The sequence below is a fragment of the Phyllostomus hastatus genome, unplaced genomic scaffold, assembly GCF_019186645.2.
Source record: "Phyllostomus hastatus isolate PE091 unplaced genomic scaffold, TTU_PhHast_1.1 phas_scaffold_385, whole genome shotgun sequence".
Lineage (NCBI taxonomy): Eukaryota > Metazoa > Chordata > Mammalia > Chiroptera > Phyllostomidae > Phyllostomus > Phyllostomus hastatus.
In genome coordinates, this window is record NW_025334026.1 from 1286874 (window position 1) to 1311107 (window position 24234).

General features: G+C 46.0%; 1 protein-coding gene across 2 annotated transcripts in view; it reads left to right on the forward strand.

Moving 5' to 3' along the window:
* The window catches only part of SNX29 (sorting nexin 29), a 564444-nt gene that overhangs the window by 86678 nt on the left and 453532 nt on the right, over window positions 1–24234 (forward strand). For both annotated transcript variants that reach the window (XR_006783480.1, XM_045819397.1), the window contains exons 10-11: window positions 6063–6138; window positions 7794–7876. Coding sequence is in view for 1 of the 2 variants with exons in the window: in XM_045819397.1 (XP_045675353.1) it covers window positions 6063–6138; window positions 7794–7876 (159 nt within the window). In the remaining variant the exon portion in view is untranslated. The remainder of the gene's footprint in view (window positions 1–6062; window positions 6139–7793; window positions 7877–24234) is intronic.

Genomic DNA, 24234 nt, shown 5'->3' on the forward strand with positions numbered 1-24234 from the left:
TTCACAACCTTTTTGGCGCCAGGGACCGGTTTCCTGGAAGAGTTTTTATACAGATGGGGGTGGGGGGCACAGATGGTTTTGGGGGTGACTCAAGCACATTACATTCAAGCTCACCTCGTGCCATGTGGCCTGGTTCCTAACAGGCCTGGACCAGTACCAGTACCGTGGCCTGGAGGTTGAGGACCCCTGCTGTAAGGTGACTGACTGGATAAACTCATTCATTCATTCTTGACCACAGCCTAGGAGGAAGGGGGAGTTGTTCTGTTATCACCTTCCTCTCAGATTTGTGGTGAAGATTCCCTAAGTTCATGTGGGAAAGGGTGCAGCTCACTGCTAACGTTGTCACGGTGATGTTACAGGGCATCCTGTGGGCAGCTGGGCCTGGAATGGAGAGGACCCTTGACCTGGCCAGGTCCAGCTGTCTTTCTCATTCTGTGCCCCACACTTCTACATGGGGATCTGCCTCCATCTCCTATCTGCTGGTCTGACTTTGTTCCCTTGTCAGTTTTACTCCCTCCCCTTTTGTCCTGTACTTGGCTGAGGTGCCACCACCATTGCCTCAGCCCTGTGACCTTCCATCCCAACCAGCACTTCTCTCTGGGTCTTAGTTGAAATCTCCAAGAGAGGTGGGCAGTCTGGCAGGCCTTGCTTATGTCTGCGGGCCAGTGGCATTGTTCCCTCCTTGCACTTAAGGGACTGCCCTGGGTTGCCTTGCCTACTGCCCATGCAGGGGCAGTGCAGATGTGGGCAAAATGTCTGAGATGGGAGTGGGGGTTTGCAGAGAGCAGGGGGTCCTGTGCAAGCCTAGGACATTGGAGAGTTTCTAGGGTTTGTCCATGGCTTTCAAGTCATGGTCCAGGTTCCCATTCACCTGGTCCTGCTCCCCAGTGGAGGGACCTTTCAGCTGGGTTGGGAAAAATTACTAGGATGTTAAGTGCCTGCACTAGACAGTCTGTTTTGTTTCTGGTGGCCTTTTCATCTCTTAACTGGGCTTCTCTAACTATCAGATGCTGGGGGAGGATGGCTAGCTGCTCCAAAATGCTGTTTGCCATTCAGATTGGGGTTTAGTCCTATAGAACCCAGCAGTCTTCTTCCCTCTGGGCTTTCTGTGGATCATTGTCTCCAGGGGAAGTAGTTTTTGGCCAGTTTCCAGGATCCTTGAGGATCCTCAAGAGAAGACGTCCCCCTAGCAGATTTCCCGCAGTGCCACCTCTGGCTGTCGTCCTCGCAGACCCAGAGGCTCCATCTTTTCACCACTAATGGGGCCCAAGCTCCAGCTTATCTGATTACCCTTGCCAGAGATGCTGGTGGGAGCCAGTCTGCCACCTTTTTATTTTACGACAATAACAAAGCTGTCAGGGATCTCGGAAGCTTGTGATAGCCTGAGGGGCAAATGTCAGTAGGAACATGGCATTGGGAGAAAGATTACTCTAGGGCTGCATGAAGACACTAGCATAAGAGCTGGGGGAATCTGTTACCTGATTGGAATGCCAAACTGCATCAAGTCCCTCCTGGCCTGATGCCCCATTTCCACGGCAGGCATGTGGCCCAGGTGGTACCAGGCTGGGCCTGCCTGCAGGGGGACCCTCCCCGGGCAGCACTGGGCACAGCTAAGACTTTTTTCTCAGACTCCTTTTCTTTCCCTCCATTTCTGACTAGTGTTCCTTGAGATTGACACCCTTCAATGGAGCGTGTTAACCTGTTCTCTCTCAGTGAGGCCCGGGAGCCATAACATGTAGTTAGTGGAGACTTTGCACACAGGAGGCTCCTAACTTAGGAGACTTTCCCATCATCTTTGAAAATGTTAGTGCCTTTGCTGTCACTGCCTTTGGGATATTTAGAGAAAGGGAGGGAGGGAAGAGAATAAAAAGTGGGGAGAGGGACACAGTGGGGAAGGATGTATGTTTTGGTAGCCAAGTCTAGGGAGGGAGAAAGCAGCAGAGAAAGGAACCCTGAACACAAAGTCATTATCCTTGTGAATGTTGGAAGAGGTGGTTCTGTGTATCAGGGCTGTGCTTTGGGCCGAATTTCTTAGGTTGGGCGGGGTGGGGGCTCAGCTAAGGGAGATGCTGGGCCAGGGTCACATGAGTCCCTGAGAAGCAGGTGAAGGATTGGACATGCTGTCATTCCTAGGGCATGTATATTACCTGCAACAGAGCAAAGCATCTTGATCTACTTATGTTTCTTTGAGGCTGGAAGGGAAAGAGCGCCCCAAAGTTCTTTTCACCTGAGAATGACCAGTGGGGCAAACAAAGCACCTGTGACTACTCCCTGCACATGGGAAACCTGTGCTGCCCAGCCCTCACTGTGGGGTGTGCTTTTACTGTTGGACTGAGCAAGTGCAGAGCCAATTTCCGGTGGGTGCAGTTCATTAGAAACCTCAGGCCCTCAGCTCCGCCTCTCCGGTTGTATGGTCTTCAGCTTCTTGCCCTGACATCAGGTCTCAGGAGTTGCTCGTCCAGGGTGGGGAGGGTCTGTGGTAGCATTGTTTTAACCTGAGATGGTTGATTTGAGAGCTTTGCTCCCAGGAACTAATTTTACTGTTTGGAATGTCAGGAAACTAGTGGCTGCAGGGCCTGTATTGCGTGGTTTCTACCCCCCATTATGTAGGTCATGTGCTACTTGGGACTCCTGGGTTTCTTTGCTCATTTAGTGGGTGATGCTGTTTTGCATCAGCACTGTTCCAGGCTCTGGGCATCCAAAGGTTAGTCCCTCCTGGAGTTTTGTAGTGAAAAGGAGACAGGGAACATCATTGGAATCACCGGAGGTAAAGGAGAAAGGCATGAATGGGCGAAGTGTGTACCGTGAATGCTTTCGCCACCCTGTTCTAACATCCCATCTCTTGCCTGGACTATAGCAAAGGAGCTTCCCAACAGCCTTCTTCACTTCTGTTCCTGGCCCCGGCCCCATCCATTCTTCTTTCAGCAGCTAGAGTACTTTTATAGAACATAAATCAGGTTGCCTTATCCCCCTGTTCTAAAATCCAGATAGGATAAAATAATTGTAGGATAAAATCCAGAATCCTCACTGTGGCTGCCCTGGCCCCAGCTTGCTCCAGCAGCCTCATCTCCTCCCATTTCCCTTTTGCTCAGTGTCCCAGCCACACTGCTGCGCTTCCACTTCCTTACACCACGCCTGCTGTCGTTTCAGTCCTCAGGCTCCTCCTGCCTTGCTTACCCTACCTTAGCACGTCCTTCTGGTCACGGCCGTGTTGCCGCCTTAGAACAGGCTCTTGTGTCCCACTGCCCAGGCGGGCCAGGCCTCATGTTTTATGCTGTTGAGAATCTGGTGTGTCCGTGTTGCTCTCTATTTTTGTGATTATGTTTGTGATGGTGTATTTGGGTAATTACTTGATAATACCTATGCCCCACTTCCCACTAGTTTTTGAGGTCCACGAAAATAGGGAAGATGTTTGTCTTGATTCAAGTGTGACCCTGGCCTGAGCCAGGCCCACAGCTGGGGTTCAGAAAGCCTTTGCTGAGCTGGGAGTGGATGGATGCAGTAGGAGGGGGTGTGGGCATGCTGTAGGGAGTGGGCATCTGGAAGTTGGCAAATGATACCTGGTTGGGGACACAGTGTGGACAAAGGAATGGCACAGGAGTGCCAGGGACCTATAGCGGGAACAGCAGATATTTCAGACCAGCTGAATGAGAGAGACGAAAGTGGGCAAGGACTCAGCTCTGCCACTGGGCAGACGTGGGTTCACATCCTCACACTTCAGCTGTGTGATACTAGACAAGTAACTGAAATCCTTGAGGTCTGTTTCCTCATTTATAAAATTAAGATAATAGTAGTCCCGCCGTCAGAAGGGACCTTGAGGATGAGTGAGGCAGCCTGCGTCTCCGACCAGTCTGTGGCTCCAGTTCCTCAGGCCCACTACATCTGCAGTTGATCGTGGGTCTGTGTTATGAAGGGAAATCCACTTGGGCCGAGCCAGCATTGTGTCTGGGGTGCTGGTGAATGACATTGGCCTTTACTCCAGCTAGGGATTCCACGTGTGTGTTGGAGTCCTCTCGTCTTTGCCTCATGAGCATGGTCCGAAAGCTGCATGTGAGTCAGATTAGAGAGGGTAAGGCAGAATCAAGTGGCCTGCTGCAGGAGACCCCTAGGACAGGGGTGTCAGACTCAGTTTCACTGGGGGCCACATCAGCCTCGAGGTTGCCTTCAAAGGTCTGAATGTAGAGCTCCTTGCCCCTAGTTAAGGAGTAGTTATATTTATACAGTCCTTAAATTATATTTGGTCCTTTGAACTGCAAGGCTAATGTGGCCTCCAGTGAAAGTGAGTTTGACATCCCTGTCCTAGGAGGAATCAAGCCTTTGAACTAGGGTGAAAACGGCTTGTAAGCAAGGAGTGGGAGATAACAAGGTGGAACTGGTAGGTCTTGGGCACTGCGTAGTGCTGTGATGGGAGTGATGGTGAATGCCACTCTTTTCTGAGATTACAGCCCAGTGGGAAGTGGTAACAGAAGAGGTGTGGTTTTGAAGATCACGATCAGTTGGTAGGCCCTGTAGGACATCCCAGTAGAGATTTCTGGTGGGCAGTTAGAAACGTGGGACTAGGACTCAAGGTTCAGCTCCTAGCCAGGGGTGAGGGCTTGAGAGTTGTCATCTTCATGGAGGCGAAGTCTGCAACGAAGGCCTTGCTGGGACAGAGGCCACAGAGCTGTGAGTCAGGGACACCTTTGCTTGGGAATCAGAGGAAAAAATGGTAGGGGAGGAGGACTGAAGATCATTGTTATGAAGCCTGCGAAAGCATTCCAAGGATGAGTGCTTGTTCGACCTTATCATGGGCTGCAGGAAGGTGGGAGGGGGACTCAGGGAAGTGTTCCTTGGGGTCCTTTGAGTGCAATTCAGTTGACTGGGAAGATGGGGGCCTGCCATTATAGAATACACTGATGCTAGCACTTGTTCATTGAGTATTCCCACTGAGTTTTACACATATCGTAATTTTATTATATGTAGGCATTACTTAAATGTTGTATGGTAGGCAGGAGTGTCATCCCATTTCACAGATGAGGAAACTGAGGCACAAAGAGTGTAGTTAACTTGCTGAGTTAAGGTTGGGAGCAAGGCTTGAACCCAGGCAGAGCCCTCATTCCCAAATGAGCCATAACACCAGGGAGCAAAGCAGGGCAGGTGGCCAAGCAGACACTCTTTCTCTCTCCTCTTCAAACTTTGTGAAAGAGGTAGGAGCAAGTGGAATAGCTTGATGGTGACAGCGGAATGAAGGAAAATGTGAGAAACCGTGTTCCTTTAGAGTTCTCTTAGTTCAACCCCTTAAAAGCTGGGCAGTCCTGAGCAGGACGAAACTAGCATAAACTGAAGGGATGACACCCAGGAGGCTGTGATGGATGGCTCAGGGAAACCGGATGCGTTCCCTTCCATCTCTGTCCCCTGTTCCCACCCAGGCCTGGTGCTGTGGTGGGCATTGACATGCCAGAAGTTTCGCCAAGTGTTGTGAGCAAATGTGAGTGAAACTGACTTTAATGTCACCATCTAGCCTATGGCATATAATAAGATTTGTACCTTTTCCTGGAAGGAAACAGCAGCTGTTACATTTATGAAAATCTATAGTGTCGCTTGCGTACTGTTTCTGGAGACTATATGTGGCCTCACTTCTTCCAGATGCCTTTCCCACATGGCACTGAATGCAGGCAAGTGGCTTTTTAGAAATAGGCAGTTGCTTTGTTTTGACCTGAGCAGACACAGTCAGCAATTAGACTGTGCTGCCCTCTCCTGTCCATCCTGAGCCACTACGGGCAGGAGCTGTTTTGTCTAACAGCTGATTTTTCTCTGATTCTGAGGTTGGCTGTGATTGTGGACTTCATGGATAATTCTAGGTGGCTAAGTAAAAAAGGTTAGGACCTTTTATCCATGACTGGTGAAAATCTGAGATTGTGGCCAAAAAAATGAAACTGGTAGCAGATAAAAATCCAGTGTACCAATGAGGAAAGGATTTCTAAGTCAACTGGTTTAGCAGATGAGCCAATGTCTGCATTGTATCCTTGTCTTATGGAGAAAATGAAATGAAAGCAGAAACCTGACTTTCTCTCTGTTCACAGATGCCCCCGTTGGAAGCCTGGAGAACGGGACAGGCCCTGAGGACCGCGTGCTCCCAGACCCTGGACCTCGGTACAAGTCAGTACTCAGAAACCAGGTTGCCTTTGGGATTGAATTTTATTCAGCATTTTATTCTTTTCTAAAGATAGGAGGGCACCTGCTAGGATTGAAGAGCAAGGCCTCATTTGTGCCCAGGTTTAGTCTTGACATCACAGAGTGTGAAGTTGTCAAGGGTTAAAGAGCATGAGAGACTGTAAGAAACAGGATTTGTTGAACTTCATTTGCATACCACCTTTACTTTGTATGCCTTTGGAGACATATATGGGTGCCTCCTTTGTCACTGATCACCAATTTTAATATTTGAGGATAATATTGAGTAATTATATAGTATTTAAGCTGCTTAAATATCGTATACTTATGAAGTGTTTAGTCTAGTGTACAGTAGTGAGTATCATGCCAGCTTTCCTTTTTCAAATTAAAGCATCTCAGAGATTGTTGCGTTGCCCAAATTCATTGGTGGTCGGTGGCAGTGCAAAGTCTCTCTTACATATGATCCTTGCTGCTGTTACTGTGTTTTCCTCCTCTCTCTTTACGATTTACCCTGGTGTTTCAGAGAGGTATCACGTCTGCACTCATGCCCTGAGCTCCCGGCCGGGAGCCGCTGTTGCCCCACGTCAGGTGTGGTGCTGCGGTCTCACCCCTGTGGAGAGGCTCTGCTCTCTGAGAATGGCACTGTTGGCTGGGGGCTCGTGCCAAGTAGTGTGATGTCAGGGAGGATCGGTGTCCCTGGACCCATCCAGGACTCTGAGTCCTTTTTGCTATTTATCTTAGAAAAAATGAAAAATGCAGCATTGAATGAAAAACTCACTTGTAACTCCCAACTCTATTTCATGGTTGATATTTTGGCCCCTTTTCACATAGTGGCAGGTGTGTGTGTGTGTGTGTGTGTGTGTGTGTGTGTTTTAACCATGCTCCGACCCTGCTGTTTATGTGGAAGATATGTCATTTTTCCATGATGTAAATTCTTTTGTAAATATGCAGTCAGTTCTCATTATTTGTGGTCGCTGTGTTCTACAAACTGCTGTGAGAGTGAACCACCGCTCTGGGGGAAGTGCAGGGCTAGGTTCCTGCAAGCCTCTGCTGCAACATTTTTGTCAGTCTGTCCATACATAACCTTGTTTATGATATCTCATTTGACATATATTGTTTATTTATTGACATTAAACTCATGACCAACAGCAGTGTAACTCATGCTTAAACAAAAGTTCACCTAACATGTATTTTCCCCACAATGGATATCCCAGCCTTTTTGTGCTTGGGAGCACCAGACAGTACTCTAGCACCATGCTTGGGGGCCATTTTAAATAGCAAAATCACCAAGAAATGTGAAAAATGTACCACTAAATAACCCATCCAAAGGACACATTTGCAGTATGAAAGTTAAGGCAGAAGTCACCTTGATGGTGTCACTGGGAGCATGCACATCTGGGGCTGTGCATGTGCTAGGTGAGTGTGAAAGCACCGAGAATATTAATTTGGGGATTACAAGTAAATTTTAGTGAGCAGGTAAATTTGTCAATAAGGAATTGCAAATAATGAGTATTTCAAAGGGCTACCTTCTGTGCCTTCTACCTGACAAACCTGAATAAACTTAGCACCACTTAGGTTTTGAATGGTGGGTTGTGCATTTTAAGTGGCCGAGTATATAACTTCTTCTGCCTGCCTTTTCCCAGTGTGGAAGCCAGTTCTCCAGGCCAAGGAAGTCCCCTGAGCAGCCTGTTACCTTCTGCCTCGGTGCCAGAGTCGATGACGATTAGTAAGTACTTTCTGAGTTGCCTCAGCAATACAGGGATGACTTCTGGGCTTGTCCGTCATGCCAGCGCCTTTGCACTCACTCCTACCTGACTGTGGACTTTGCATAGTGTGTGTATCCCTGGTCATGGACTTGGAGTGTGACCTGCAATTTACACATGATGCTTGGGCTTGTGTACGCTGTCAAGAACATCCTTCCGGAGTCGAGCAGCACTGAGTTAGAGGGAAATCTTCTGTTGTTCAAGGTTTGGGGGTTTGCCTCCTGGAAGGCTGTCAGCTACAGAGGAACTGTTTTAGTTGGGTTTCCTTTGTAGCTCTGGGGGAAAATCATTTTTATATGTGTGTTCCTCTCAAAGATGAATGAAAGTTGCTAGTTATCAGGTTCCAACTGTTTCTAATCTCACCACCCAGAAACAGTATTAGAGATATAACAATTAAGGTTAGGTTCGAGTGGTTTTATATAGTAAAGAATGAGCCAGCTGTGCCTTAACAAAACAGAGATATCCGTCCAGAGGTAGGCAGGCTGGGCTGGTATGTAGCTTATGGTCATCAGAGTCCAGGATCCTGTCTTTCTTTAGAGCCCAAATGGCTGGTTCAGCTCCAGCCATCCTGTTCTTACCCCAGGTAGCTGGATGGGAGTGGGGCAAGGGAGAGCATCCTCCATTTCCCTAGACAGGATTTGCGGGTCTGGACTTACATAGGGAAAAAAGTTGTAGCCTTTGATTGAAATTTAGCATCTTCTTCGTTGTGAAAGGAGCAGCAAACCATAGAAAATGGTTAGAAAATGGGTGACCGTGTCATTGAAAGAAGTCATGGGCACCTGCAACAACTGTGATGTGAAAAAATCTCAGGATGTCATTTCTGCTTGAAAATATGGTAGTTTTTAAATGTGATAATAAAGAGTCCTATATATTGTTACACCAGTTTTGTTTTTTACATTTTGATAATTCCCATTGCAATATAATAAATTTGCTTTGTAATCTTATGTCTTATTTTGTGTATTATAATTTGAAACAATTTTCCTGAGATGAGGCCCATGTACTTCAGCAGACTGCAGAGTGGTCCACAGTACCACTGTGGCGACACCCTCCCTCCCAGCAGTCAGGACCCTTCCTAGAAGGTACACGCCGTGTCCCAGCTGGATGGCCAGTACACACCCGACCCATGGCCTTGGAGGCACTGTGCCCCCACCTCCAAATTAGGGTTTCCAGTGCTAAGGAAGGAAGAGCCGCGTCTGGGAGAAAGGCAGTGTTCTCTGACTGAAGGGTGAAGGAGGAAGTGAGTGGGTACTGCAAGGTTGGTGTGTGTGGTGGGAACGACCTGCCTCACTTCGTTCAGTGAGAGCGTGTAGTTTTCCAGGGCGCTCCTCGGCCTGGAGTTCAGCGGGCAGATGTGTACAGATCACCCAGGGTGGGGCACCCAGGCTAGGAGAGCACTAAGGTTGCTGGTCTTCAAATTTCAGTTACATTTTTTTTTTTTTTTTTTTTACCCACAGTACTATTTAACTTACCCTGTAATTTTGTTGAACACATGCTTAAAAAACTTGAAAGTCTTTATTTAAAAAGGAAAGTTTATGTGATTGCTGTGACTGGAGAGCCACAGTGAGTTGACGTAAGTAATAAGTAACCGTAGAAAGAAAATGTAAAGGAAACAGTGTTACAGAGTGACCTCCATGTCATTGCCTGCCCTCGGTTGTGACTGAGACCCTTGTTAAGAAGGGAGGTCATTGAGCGAGAAGCATTAGGAAGGTGTGGAGGCCGGCCTCATGCTACCTCCGGTAGCTTTCTTGAGGTAATGAGAAGGATCGGAGTGGAGAAGGGGAACCATCTTCCCTCATCACTGTCATTTAATGCCTTGTCTCTCCAGCACCTGGGGTGCCCTCTCTTAATGTGGGTGCACCTTGGCGTGGAGGGATGACTTAACTCTGCCTCTAGATGCATCCACTCTAAAGAACGCTGGTTTTTGCCTTATTTCCATTTGTTTTGACCCTGGGACTGGGGACATGAAGACCAACCTTTGTGGGCATCTTGTTCTAGGCATATTTGTGGGGTCCAGACATCTTCATGCATTGCAGTGGGTACCCAGCGTTACGCTGCTCAGTAGGTATCCTGCTCCCTGGGCTGAGGTCCCACCCCCTCAGGTGAGCGTTTTGCTTTGCCAGCTGCTCTCTGGGGTTTACAGGGATCACGGCCTGTGGGTCTTCCTCTGCCACTTTCTGTCTTTGAGGAAGTGGCTGGCCTTGCTTGTGTATTGTCACTAAGGAGGCTGCTCCGAACACACTCGAGTTGTGCTGATGGCAGGGGTGTAACTGTTTTTCTCATTTTTACTCATACGGTTTTCTAAAAATGTAAATCCCATTTTATTTCTTATCTTTGGCAAGTAGAGACATATATAGGGTTTACAGTCGAATCTCTGAGGACACATGCCACTGTGTCCATATTTTGACACTCGATATTTTGTGTATGCGGATTGGATTTTGTGTATGTGAGGGGTTTGCTTTCTGTGGGGACTGTGAATTTCAGGGAGCCAAAACGGGATAGCATTGTTGTCCATCCTGTGTGTGTTCTGAGTGAGAAACCAGGATTCTTAGAAACTTGGAGTGGAGGGGCATTGTGACGTGCGTGCTCCCTTCCTCCCCCACCTCCTGTGTCTCTCTGGCTAAGTAGGGTGTGTTCATGTGCTTGGGCTTCCGTGATAACATACCACAGATGAGGAGGCTTAAACAACAGAAATTTATTTCTCATAGTTCTGGGGACTGGAAGTCCAAGATCAAGGTGCTGGGCAGGGTTGGTGTGTGGTGGGAGCCCTTAACTTGGCCTTTCCTCTGTGTACATGTATCCCTGGTGTCTCTTCCTCTCATGAATCCTGTGGATTAGGGCCCTACCCTAGGACCTCATTTAACCTGAATGACCTCTAAAGTCCTGCCTCCAAATACAGTCACATTGAGGGTTGGGACTTCAACATATGAATTTTGGAGGGATATGATTCAGCTACAACACAGGGAGTCCCAGGAGCGGGGTCCAAGAGCGACCCAAATATGGGTGGAGAATTACGTCCCAGCATGTGACACACAGGGCCCCACTCCAGAGAAGCTCTACTCTCACAGACGCTGGAGAGCCTGGCAAGGGAACCCCAACTCTACGGTACCCGAAGCAGCAAACGTCTCCTTCACATCTGCCAGGTGGCTTCTCTGCTTCATTTACTAGTCTGTGCAGGTGGCCGCCTGGGCTCTGTCCTCCAGCTAGAGCTGGTGTGTTCAGTCCTTGGTGCTTGGGGTAGCTGACAAGTCTTCCAAGCAGCCTTTGCCTTGGGATGTCTTGGAAATGGCAAAGGGTTTTGTCCTGGGACTTCAGAACATGTGTCCTCATCATTGTTTAGTACCCAGGAGAAGGTCATGTGACCAGACCCACTTGAATGCTGTCTCTTCCTACAAGGCCTGCCAGTACCTCAGTAAAGCAAGGAAGCCATTATGAAAATTTAATTATCTAGTAAAGTAGCAAAGACAGTTTGAGCACACCAAAACACCTGTAATTCTGCCTCAGAGGTACTTTCCACTTCTGCAGCTCCGGCTTGTGGGTGGCAGAACTGCACCTGTTCAGACTTGCAGCGTGCCTGGTGCTTGAGGGCCACTGTGCTCTCTCAGAGCCAGGAGGGCACACCCTGGAACCAGGCCGCCTGGCTGGGCTCGAGTTCCAGCTGGGTGGTCTTAAACCTCTCAGTGCCTGGTTTCCTTGTCCAAACAGAAGCTGGGATGCACACCCATCTCGGGTGGTCATTGTGAAGATCAATTGTGATGTTCTTAGAAGAGTATTTGGATCAGAGCCAAGAATTAATACGTAGTAGCCGTTACCAATGTGCTTATTTGTATTCTGGTTTCTTAATGTTATTTCATTGTCATCCTTTTGTTCTTCATCTCCTGGTCATCCTGTCGAATGACTGCATAATATTCTATCACTTGATTTATTACAATTTACTAGATTTTTTGGGGGGGTCACCAGGTTTTCTTTATTTTTTGCAGTGAGTTTCTTTATTCATTATAAAGAAAGAACGAGAAGCTTTGGGCTTGTAGTAAGTGCATTTTGAGACTATTCCCCATTAATGTTTTCTGTCTACTTGTTTCTTTGGGGTAAGTTCCTGGTTTGGGGCCAGTGGGCCAAAGGGCGGGCCTGCGGTTACGGGCTTTCTGGAGCAGGCGTTTTGTGTTCCGAATTAGCACGTGGCCAGCAGTGTGACAGCTGCCAGTCTCTTCACACTTCACAGCATTAGGTGCCAACACTGTAGTGCATTTTTGCTACTTTGAAAACCGGAAACTGGGACTTTGTGGCTGTGTGACTGCATTGCTTCAGGGACTGCTTCTGTCCATGCTCTCGATGGACATGTTTCCCTGGTGTGGATTGTTGGTGTACATCCTTTAGTTTGGGGCCTTTTGTTCTCCCGCTGGACGTTCCTGATTCAGAGGGACGTGAGCAGGGGCAGGAAGGGACTAGGACGGTGCTCTGTCCTGCTGCTCACGGGGCTGTGTGGCCTGGGGAGAAGGCGGAAGGATGGGCTAACAGTAACATTGTGTAGAAGCCTAGTAAAGCGATGATACGTTTTGGCAGAGTTTATATGTGCCAAAGGTTGTGCCTAAGTGTTTACATTTACATTTTCTTATTTAGCCCCAGCATCCTTTGGGGTGCAGATAACATTATTCTTTCTGCATAAGGAAACAGAGGCTTAGTGAGGTTAAGTAACTTGTCCAAGACCTCACAGGTAGGATATTATCATTAGGCAAATAATTATCGAGCACCTACTGTGTGCCAGGTGTGTTTCCTAGGTAGATTAAGTGGTGAGGTGTGTGAGGAACCCAGGCTTTCTGACTCCAAAGCCTTCTAGATTGCCCAGGGGGACACTCTGCACCGTCCCTCAGCCGAGGTGTGTGGCTGTACACCACGGTGGGCGGGCATCCGATCTGAGAGCTTTGCACTTCCTGTTACTGTTTTATTTTTCTTCAAATGAAGCAAGTTTCCTGAGTGAGGATACTAGGTTTTTAGGATGAACATACCAAACTTGTTTATTTTCAGGGGTAATTTTTGCTCTGAGTGCTATAGTCTGAATGTTTGTGTCCCTTCCCAAAATTCATATTTTGGAATACCCAATGAAATAGAATTAGGAGGTGGAGCCTTTGAGTTGTGACTAGGTCATGAGGGTGAAGCTCTTAATGAATTAAATCAGTGCCCCTATAAAAGTGGCCCCAGAGATCTCCCTTGCCCTTTTCACCATGTGGGGACACAGAGAGAAGTCTGTGACCCAGAAGAGATCCCTCACCTAATCGCACTGGCACCCTGATCTTGGACTTCAGTCTCCAGAACTGTGAGCAGTGCATCTCTATTGTTCACAAGCCACCGGGGCTGTGGTGTCCTGTGGCAGCAGCCTGAACGCACTGAGGATGAGTGAGGCGGTGAGCACTGCACCTGGACTTCATATCCATGCCCACCACCCTTTGCAAATTGCTGCTTCTCCACCTTCCAACTCACCCTCTTCCACCAACCCCAGAAATGCTCCAGGTGACAACCAAGCTGTCCCAGATTACGGTGCCACGTGGTAGATGGTCCAGGAACTAGCCCTAGTATTTTCTTTTCCCCATTACCACCTTTCCCCTCCTTAGAATGCATAATGTTTGCAATTCTTGGTGTGTTTTTCATTATAGATGGTTTATAGAATTTTACCTTAGGCCATCATTTTAATATCTACATAAAATAGTAAACAGTGATTAAAATTATTCAAATCCTCTTAACTTTCTTTTTCTTTTTTTCTCTTTTATCTCAAAAATCTTTGTCTCTTTTTTATGAGACCAAAATATCTTAATTTTAAGGGTAAATAGAAAAGAAGTTTACCTAGTATCAAACAAAGTCAAAGAAAGTCATATACTTTTGAAGTGGAATTAGATATAAGAAATCCATTTTGTTAGCCTCTAAGTGGCTTTAAAAACACATTGTAATCCTTCTGAAACTGTGTTGCAGCCTGTCAAGGCCTGGCAGGTCCACTCTAGATTCAGGGAGATGGAAGAAAATGCACAGGCCATGGGGATGCTTGACATGCCTTTTATTCACGGGTGGGCGAGCCACACACGCTGCAAGCTGTGTGTCTCTCTGCAAGTGTGCGTGGCACACGTCGTGGCCCATGTCGTGGCCCTTGCTCCTCAGTGTGGCACCCAGCAGGGAGCTCCTACTGCCTGAAGTACTGGAGGCAAAGCTGGCTTCAAGCCAGAAAATTATATAACATAGCACAATTCTGTGCATATGAGCCCTCTTCATGTTATGGGAACATTTATCGGACCCAGTTCTCAAGGCTATGAGGACACTGGTTATCAGGATCCTCCAAGGCTATGGGAACACTGCTTCCCTTGGTTACCCAGACACCTGGGTGAGGAAGCCAGACTGCCTTTACATACCCTACAGAAACCATGTTGGAATAATAGCTCTTTCTCTTGTCATCACTTGCTATTTATAACTATTGGCATTCTTTTAAACTTAATTTGTGGCAACAATGTTTTAACAGAGTTTTGGATTAAATAGTATTGTAGGTCTCAGTCTGGGATCCAAAAGGGTGCCGATGGGGCTTGGGGGCAAGAGAGAGGTGATGTGAAATGTTGTGATGGAGCTGACCCTGGCCTGGAGCAGGGAGTCTTTTTGGAATATCAACTGTCTCCGCTTTTGGCCTGGAGTACATTAGTCTGTGTGATCAGCAGGTGGTAGTAAGCCAGGGTAAGTGATACTGAAGACGGACAGACAAATGTGCTTCATGGGGGTGGTGTAAGTCTGGCTCTTGGTGGCCAGTAATAATTATGATAGTGATTAGTGCTCATCAAACAGCAAGGCAACAGGCGTTTGCCAGATGCTTCTCTGAAGTCATCCTGGCTTTACAATGACCAAGGCACAGACATCACTGTCCCCTTGTACGTATGGGAAAGCCCCTGAGTCAGGAGCTGAACCCTTATCTTGCTCCAGAAGTTTGTCCAGCCAAGCTTCCGTGGCTGTGCTCCCCACATCCAGCTGTCCCCTCTCTCTCTTCTTCCCGGTGTCGATGCGGTTGGGGAGTGGCGGTCTTGCCTTATGTGGACTAACCTGGTAGCCTGACTACTGCTAGCAGCTCTGCCCCTGCCTCTGAAACGTGCTTGTGGAGGAGGAGCTGGCAGGCAGCCGGGCTCTAATTCCCAGTACCAGTGCCACAGGGGCCATGGTCCTTTCTGGAGCTGTGAACATTGCCTGTCCTGTTCTGACTGTGTTTGTCTCTTGAGGCCTTGTGCCTGGGAAGGGTGGGTGCCATCCACACAGGCTGTGATGTGGACAACCCAGGCTGCATGCCGTCGGCTTGCTTTCTGCAGCCGACTCACAGTGTCGCCGTTCGGCCTATCCAGAATGTCTTGTGGGCCGGGAAAGCACCTGCAGAAGGGCTGTAGCAAGTGGGGTTGGTGGGGTGCAAGCACGGCAGGTGTTTGGTGACTGTTTACACACACCAGAGGGGGGTGTCACATGTGGGCTGCGAGGTCTGAAGGGTGCTTTGAGGGTGTGGGTGTTGCCTTGTGCTCTTTGATAGCCATGGACACGGTCCTCCTTGTCCTGAGACTCAGAAGAGACATCAGCCTTCACTTTCTGTACCCCTGATTGGATGCCAAGGCTTGTCTCCGAGCTCTAGGGGATTGCCCATGGTTACATGGTGTAAGCAGAGAGATAGAAATGACATTTAGAATTCTTGGGGGAGTGCTCTTCTATTTTTTCTTAAACTCGATTGAGGTATGATTTACATACAAGAAGCTGTACATATTTAATGTATATAACCTGATGGTTTGAAGATAAGCATATACCCATGAAATCATCACTACAGTCTATGCCATAAATATATCTCACACGTCCAAAAGTTTTATCCCATCCTATTGATTGATTGATTGATTGATTTATAAGAACACCTAGCATAGCATCTACTCTCTTAACAAATTTTGGGGGAGTGCTTTTCTTGATGAAGAAAAAAGTGTATTTTGTTTCTTTTTATTTTATTTTTCCCATTTTTTTTTCTTTCACTATTGCCAAATCCTTTTTTGTATTCAAAAACCATTTATGTCCAGAGCTTACTGTGTGACAGACACTGTGCTAATCTTGGCCTGCATGTTGGTGAACAGCAGTCAAAGCCCTGCCCCAAGGAGTTGCTAAGTCAGTGGGGAAGATAGACAGTAGTGACGTTAACAGTCACACGAACTTGTCCTTGAAAACTTATACAATTGCTAGAAAGGCAGAGCATGGGTGGGTTGGGGGTGGGGGGTTGCTATTTTAAAGTGAGTTACCTGGGTTTCTTTTGATGACAGTGGAGTTGAGGCCTGTGGAATGAGGGGATTGGGCCAGTTTTGGTGGGAGAAACTCCCAGAAACTTGGTTCTTCTTGCTGACACAGTAAAGAATTACAGATCAGCAAGCCTACTAGTATGCATGCAAAGTTTATTAGTGGCAAGTTCTAATGGGAGAGCAAAAGCAAGGGTGGCCAGAGGCTGGTTGGCCAGGGGCCCCCCATGTGGCAAGAAAGGGCCAAGAACCAAGAGAGTGAGCCCTTTGTTCTGAGGACTTATATAGTTGGTGGGATGGGGGTGAGGGAGTTACATATGGATTGACAGGTAAAGGTGGTGCCAGCTTTCCCCCAGGGAGATATGAGTACCCAAACGTAGTTATGTGTGTGTGTGTGGGGGGGGGGCCTGTTAGCCCGAATCCTTATCTTGCTCCAGACTCTCTATGTCCATTTTGTGATGGGAGGCAGGCAATTATCCAAACTTGTGTTTTTTTTTTTTTCTCTTTGGGCACTGTAGACCCCACCCCTTTTCCCTTTCAGACCTTGGCATGAATACAGTCTCAAGATTTTCCTTTTCCTAGCTAGTGGAGGTGATACACAGACTTTTAAGGTCTCCGCCTGTCCTGCACTATCTTGTTGTTCAGAATGCCTGGCAACCTTATCGAACCAGGCTCAGAACTACTGGGTCAACGGGTGAGATATGCATTCCTTTCTTTCTAGTCTCCTGTACTAAGTTCTTTGTATTAAGTTCTTTGTAATGGTGAGGGCCCTGCCTTTATTTCCCCTCTGGCCATTTATTCTACCATAACGGAAATGCAGCTGGGCAGAGGTGAGAGGGGACAGCTGACTGGAAAGGTGCTGAAGAGGGTGGTGATTTTGGGCTTTATCCTAAGTATAGTGGGAAGTAGGCAGAGGGTCTTAAGCAGGAATGATGTGATTTTTCCCATTCCTTTTTGCAAAGGGCAGGCTGTTTAGTAGTGTGTCTTCAGTTCTCCTCCCTTTCTGCTGGCCCTTCCTTGCATGAGTGGTTCTTGAAGGCCTCCTTTGTGACTCTCAGGGTGGGGACTCCTGACAGTCCCTAGCTGGTGCCCTAAGTACCATGTGTTGACACCCATAATTCAAAGAGACGTGGTAAGTGCTACAAGAGAGAGCAGAGGAAGTGGGATTACCTGGGGGCAATCTGGAGCCTGAGCCACCTTCCTAGGATCAAGCCCCAGCTGCAGTACTTCCTAGCTAGGTCTCCCTCCCTCCCTACTTCATTTTTTTACTTTCAGACTCTGGACTCTGTTTCCTTATTTGTAAGGTGAAGATACACTGGCATCTCAGGGCCATTCTGAGGGTTAAGTGCATTGGCACATGAAGGCAGGAGACTTGAGTGCTGAACCAGGCATTATATGGATTGGAGCCTTATCAAGTAGTTGGAAGGTTCCACAGGTGGTGTGAGTATCACTGCTCTTAAACTTCATCAGAGTCAGGTCATTGCCCAGGGAGGCTGAGGACCAGGCCAAGGATCCCGCACAGTGAGAGATTCAGTGAGAATGTTCAGTGTCACCCTCACAGTCTTTGGGTGTCAGGTGGTGGCATCACTCCAGGGAGGCCAGTTTTTTCCTGAAATCAGTTCTGGATATGCTCTTTGGAGATTAATTTTTGAGCCCATTCAGTAGCCCCAAGGGTTCAAGTTCTAAGCTGTAGTCAGAGCTCTGGGAATTTTAGAGTCTGGTCTCTTACATTTCCATCCTGGCTCTTTTTAGATCACCTCTGCCAGTCTTCATGTATCACATCTGTCCCTAAGTTCATACCTGTTTCTGGGGCAATTCTGGATTTTCCTTCAAGGAGTGCCTGGAAAAGATTAGTGATATGGACATCTCATTTATTTTGCCTACTGCAAACCAGGCTTTGTTTATATTGTCACTTAATTTTCAATCATCTCTGCAAAGTGGGAGTGTTGGCCTCATTTTATAGTTGGAGAAACAGAGGCTGAGTGAGGCTGTGGTGGAGGCCCCACTGCTAGGATGTTGGGGAGCTGCATTCACATCCGTCCTCCTCTCCTTGCTGTTCCTGGAAACCCACAGCTTCTGGAATGCTCTGGCCTCAAGGGAAAGTGTTTCAGTCCGATGAAATTGTCCCTCTTCAAAGAGGTTTTCCTTTTCTGAGCACCTGTCTGAAAGGGCTTGCCTCCCACCCCCTCGTATGGCCCACTCAGGTTTTCATGTCTGCTGACTTCAGGCCTCTGAAGCCCTTATGACTGAATAGACTTTTTTTTTCTGTGTCTCCTCCTGGACTGTAAGCTCCTTGAGGACAGGTGCTTTGCCTGCTGTTCACTGCTATGTCTCCGGTGCTGAAAAATCCTGTCTGACATGGATTTGTTGCTCAGGAAACATTAATTGAAATAATGAAGGAATGCATGAGTGAACTAATGTTTATTCTGGTTCCAGCAAGTACGAGAAATTTAAAAAGCATTCTGTAGGAATGAATTAAAAATGAGTTCCCTGAGGGCAGGCTCATATTTGTTGTGGTTTCAAATAATTTTTTATCTTTCAGTTGCAATTGATGTACAATATTATACTATTGCTGTACAACCCAGTGATTAGACATTTGTATAACTTACAAAGTGATCACCCTGATAAACTTAGTACCCATCTGATACCACAAATAGGTACTGCAATATCACTGAGTATACATCCTATGCTGCACATTATATCCCTGTGACTATTCTGTAACAACCAATTTGTGCTGCTAAATTCCTTCCCTTTTTTCACCCAGCCCCCCCAACTGCCCTCCCCTCTGACAGTCATCAAAATGTTTTCTGTGCCTGTGAGTCTGTTTGTGGTCTGCTTGTTCTTTATTTTGTTTTTTAGATTCCACATGTAAGTGAAACTAGATGGTATTTCTCTTTCTTTGTTAACATTTTACTCAGCAAAATACCCTTTAGGTCCGTCCATGCTGTCACAAATGGGAAGATTTCATTCTTTTTTTTTTTTTTTTGTGGCTGAGTCATATTCCATTGCATACATGTACCACTTCCTTTTTTATTAATATGTTTTATTGATTATGCTATTACATTTATCCTGTTTTTACCCCTTTATCCCCTTCTGCTCTGCACATCCCCTCCCACCCACATTCCTGCACCTTAGTTCAAATCCATGGGTTGTTCATATAAGTTCTTTGGCTTCTTCATTTCATATACTGTTCTTAACCTCCCCCTGTCTATTTTCTACCTACCATTTATACTCCTTATTCCCTGTACCTTTTCCCCCCATCCCCCCTCCCTTCCCCGCTGATAACCCTCCATGTGATCTCCATTTCTATGCTAGTGTTCCTGTTCTACTTGTTTGCTTAGTTTGTTTTGTTTTTGTTTTTTAGGTTCAGTTGTTGATAGTTGTGAGTTTGTTGTCATTTTACTGTTTATATTTTTGATATTTTTTTCTTAGATAAGTCCTAGCTTGGTGATGATGAACTCTTTTAACTTGACCTTATCTGGGAAGCACTTTATCTGCCCTTCCATTCTAAATGACAGCTTTGCTGGATAGAGTAATCTTGGATGTAGGTCCTTGACTTCCATGGCTTTGAATACTTCTTTCCAGCCCCTTCTTGCCTGCAAGATTTCTTACGAGAAATCAGCTGACAGTCTGATGGGAACTCCTTTGTAGGTAACTGTCTCCTTTTCTCTTGCTGCTTTTAAGATTCTCTCCTTATTTTTAATCTCAGCTAATGTAATAATGATGTGCCTTGGTGTGTGCTTCCTTGGGTCCAACTTCTTTGGGACTTTCTGAGCTTCCTGGACTTTTTGGAAGTCTATTTCCTTTGCCAGACTGGGGAAATTCTCCTTCATTATTTCAAATAAGTTTTCAATTTCTTTATCTTCCTGTTCTCCTTCTGGCATCCCTATGATTCGGATGTTGGTACATTTAAGGTTTTCTTGGAGGTTCCCAAGCCTCTCCTTATTTTTTTGAATTCTTGTTTTTTTTATTCTGTTCTGGTTAAACATTTATTTCTTCCTTCTGGTCCAAACTGTTGATTTGAGTCCCAGTTTCCTTCCCAACACTGTTGGTTCCCTGTACATTTTCCTTTATTTCACTTTTATAGCCTTCACTTTTTCCTTTATTTTACAACCATATTCAACTAATCCTGTGAGCGTCCTATTTAATCCTGTGAGTGTTTTGAACTCTGCATCTGATAGGTTGGCTGTCTTTTCGTCGCTTAGTTGTATTTTTTTTCTGGAGCTCTGATCTGTTCTTTCAGTTGGGCAATTTTTTTTTTTTGTCTTGGTGTATCTGTTACGTAGTAAGGGGTGGAGCCTTAGGTATTTGTCAGGGTGGGGCAACCATGTCACTGAGTTGTGGCACTGTCTGTGGGGGAGGGGTCTAAGAGGGAACAATGCTGCTTGTTCAGCACTCTGCTGACTTTCAGTCACTTCCCCTGCTACCGAAAGCAAATCAGGCCCTTCTGGTGCTGATTCCCGGGTGGATGGGTTTGTGTATGTTCTAGGGCCCTGTGGGTCTCTCCAGCGAGCTGTCCTGTGAGGGTGGGAGTTTCTCCTGCTGCCTCAACCTGTACAGGTTTTTTCAGTCAGAGATTTTGAGGCTTTATTTCCTGGTGATGGAACCCTGGGTTTCGAGCTCTGCCATGCTCCTCAGTTGTTCCTCCCAACTTATCTACACGCAAATGTGGTTCTGCCTGGTCCTCCAGCTGCCACCTTGCCCTGCATTCTCCACCATAGCTGCCCACTTCCGCCCCTCCTACTGGTCTGGATGAATGTTTCTTCTTTAACTCCTTGGTTGTCAGACTTCCTTACAGTTCAATTTTCTGGCAGTTCTGGTTATTTTTTGTTTTTAAAGTTGTTGTTGTCCTTCTTTTGGTTGTGTGAGAAGGCACAGTGTATCTACTTATGCCTCCATCTTGACCGGAAGTCCATTAAAGCTTTTAAAGCAGAAGAGTAATAGGATCTGATCTGACACTACAAGAGCACTGCCGCTGTTGAGTTGATAGTGGATTATAAAGGAGTCAAATCACTTCTTCTTTATTCATTTCTCTATTGATGGACACTGAGGTTCTTCCATATCTTGGCTATTGTAAATAATGTAGCAGCAAACATATGGCTGTACAGGTCTCTGAGATTTAGTGTTTTGGGTTTTTGCAGGTAAATATCAAGAAGTGGGATTGCTGGTCCTTCACTGTCTCTTGTTATAGCCCTTTAAAATCTATTTTATCTGGTATAAATATTGCTAAACCAGCTTTTAAAAATTTTTGTTTTTTCATGAAATATCTTTTCTATACTTTTACTTTCAGTCTGTGTGTGTCTTTAGATCTGAAGTGAGTCTCTTTTTATTAAGAAAGTCTGGGTTTTATTTAGCATTGTATCTAAAGCATGACTGAAAGTAAAGAAAGAACATGACAATCTCACATTCAATTACTTATTTTTTTAAATTATATTTTATTGACTATGCTATTACAGTTGTCCTGATTTTTTTCCATTTGCACCCCTTCTGCCCAGCACCCCTACTCCCTCAGGCAATCCCCCCTATCATTGTTCATGTTCATGGGTCATGCATATAAGTTCTTTGGCTACTCCATTTCCTATACTGTACTTACATCCTCATGGCTATTCTGTAACTACTTATTTGTACTTCTTAATCCCCTCACCTCCTCACCCAATTCCCCCACATCACCCTCCCATCTGGCAGCCAACAAAATATTCTCTGTATCCATAATGCTGTCTGTTATTTTTTGCTTGTTTGTTTTTTAGATTCAATTGTTGATAGATTTATATGTTTTGCCATTTTATTGTTCATAGCTTTGATCTTCTTCTTAAATAAGTCCCTTTAACATTTCATATAGTAATGGTTGGGTGATGATGAACTCCTTTAGTTTTTTTCTTATCTGAGAAGCTCTTTATCTGCCCTTTGATTCTAAATTATATCTTTGCTGGGTAGAGAAATGTCAGCATAGTTCCCTGCTTTTCATGACTTTGAATATTTCTTGCCAGTCCCTTTTAGCCTACAAAATTTCTTTTGAGAAATCACCTGACAGTCTTATGGAACTCCCCTGTAGGTAATTAACTCCTTTTCTCTTGCTGCTTTTAAGAGTCTCTCTTATCTTTAACCTTTGGTATTTTAATTATGATGTGTCTTGGAGTGGGCCTCTTTGCATTCATCTTGTCTGGGACTCTGTGCTTCCTGGACTTGCATGTTTATTTCCTTCACCAAATTAGGGAAATTTTCTTTCATTATTTTTTCAAATAGATTTCCAATTTCTTGCTCTTTCTTTTCTCCTTCTGGCAACCTTATGATGCTAATGTTAGAATACTTGAAGTTGTCCCAGAGACTGCTTACCCTATCCTCATTTTTTAAAATTCTTTTTTCCTCTTTTTAAATTATTTTTTTCTTCTTGTTTTTCTGAATGGTTGTTTTTTGCTTCCTTATTATATTCCATATTATTGATTTCATTCTCAGCTTCATCCACTCTACTGTTTCCCTGTAAATTGTTCTTTATGTCAATTTGTATATTCATCATTTCTGACTGGATTTTCTTTATGCTGTTGAATTCCTCCCTAAGTTCCTTGAGCATCCTTATAATCAGTGTTTTGAACTCTGCATCTGAAGATTGCTTATCTCTATTCATTTAGTTCTTTTTCTGGAGTTTTGATCTGTTCTTTCATTTGGGCCATGTTTCTTTCTGCTCATTTTGACAGCCTCCCTGTGTTTGTTTCTGTGCTTTAGGTAGACCTGCTTTGACTCTGCTTCTTGGTAGTGTGGCTTAATGTATTAAGTGTCCTGTAGGGTCCAGTGGCATAGCCTCCCCTGTCATCCAAGCTGGGTACTCAAGGTACACCCTTTTTGTGGGCTGAGTACACTTTCCTCTTGTAGTTGAGACTTGGTTGCTGTTGGCAGATTAATAGGAGGGATTTACCCAGGTGAGTCAGCTGCAAGGATTGGCTGTGACCACTTACCACCAACCCCCACCCTCAGTGGAGGGTCAGTAGGGTGGTGGTGCTCTGATGTGGTCTGTAGCTGTCCACTGGGTGCACTGTCCCTGTGGTTTCCTGGGTGGTGCAGGCCAAGGTCAGCACCCACCTGTGTTTTGCCCAGGGCCACCCTGCCTGAGCTATAAAGCAATCTGAGATGGCTGCTACTTATGCTGGGCTTGGAGATTCCCAGGCAAAGCCAAGCTGTGAATCTAGGCTGGCTGCTGCTAGTGCTGGGCCTGGGGGTCACTGTAGCCAGATGTTGCTTGTTTAATAAGAGTTCAGAAATTGTGAAGCTTGAGCCAAGATCAGCCATTCATATGAAAAGCAGCTTGGGTGGGCCTGTAATGTGGGTGTGGTGGAATCTCTGGGAACCTCCAAGGCAGGTCAAACAGTGTTAGCCAGGTTGATGGAGTCTCAGATATGGCACCAATTTGCCAACTCTGTGGGGGGAGGGTTCAGAAAAGGGACAATGGCCTCTGCTTGTCTTGATGCCAGACACTTCAATTCTCCCTGTATACCACTGGTGCCTTTCAAGCTGCTACCCTAGTGCTGGAGCTCAGAGGGAGCGAGTCTGTGTGTAGTTTCTTTAAGAGGAACTGATTGGGGCTCCAAAAGTTTCTTCCACTGATTCAATCTCCACTGGTTTTTGTAGCCATAAATTGTAGGGTCTTATCTTCCTGCCCCTGGAACCCTGGCCTGCTGGGGCTGGTATGGGGCTCGGACTTCTTACTCCTCAGATACCCCTGCTGAATCTTTATCTACCACACGTGTGTGAGGAACTGGCCCGTTCAATGTCTGCTCCCCTCCCACCACTCTGGATGGATGTGATTTCTTTAATTTTGTAGTTTTCAGACTTCCATTCAACTTGATTTATGGTGGTTCTGAGTGATGGTTGTTCTATATTTTAGTTGTTGTTTTGATATGGTTGAGCAAGGAGATGAGCCATGTCTGCCTATGCCATCATTTTGACTGAGAGATTCACATTCAATTTTAAGGAGTCTTGTGGTAATGAAAGCACATGGATTGTACCCAATCTTGAAAGTTCAAATTCCTTATTTTTATAATACACATAATATGCTA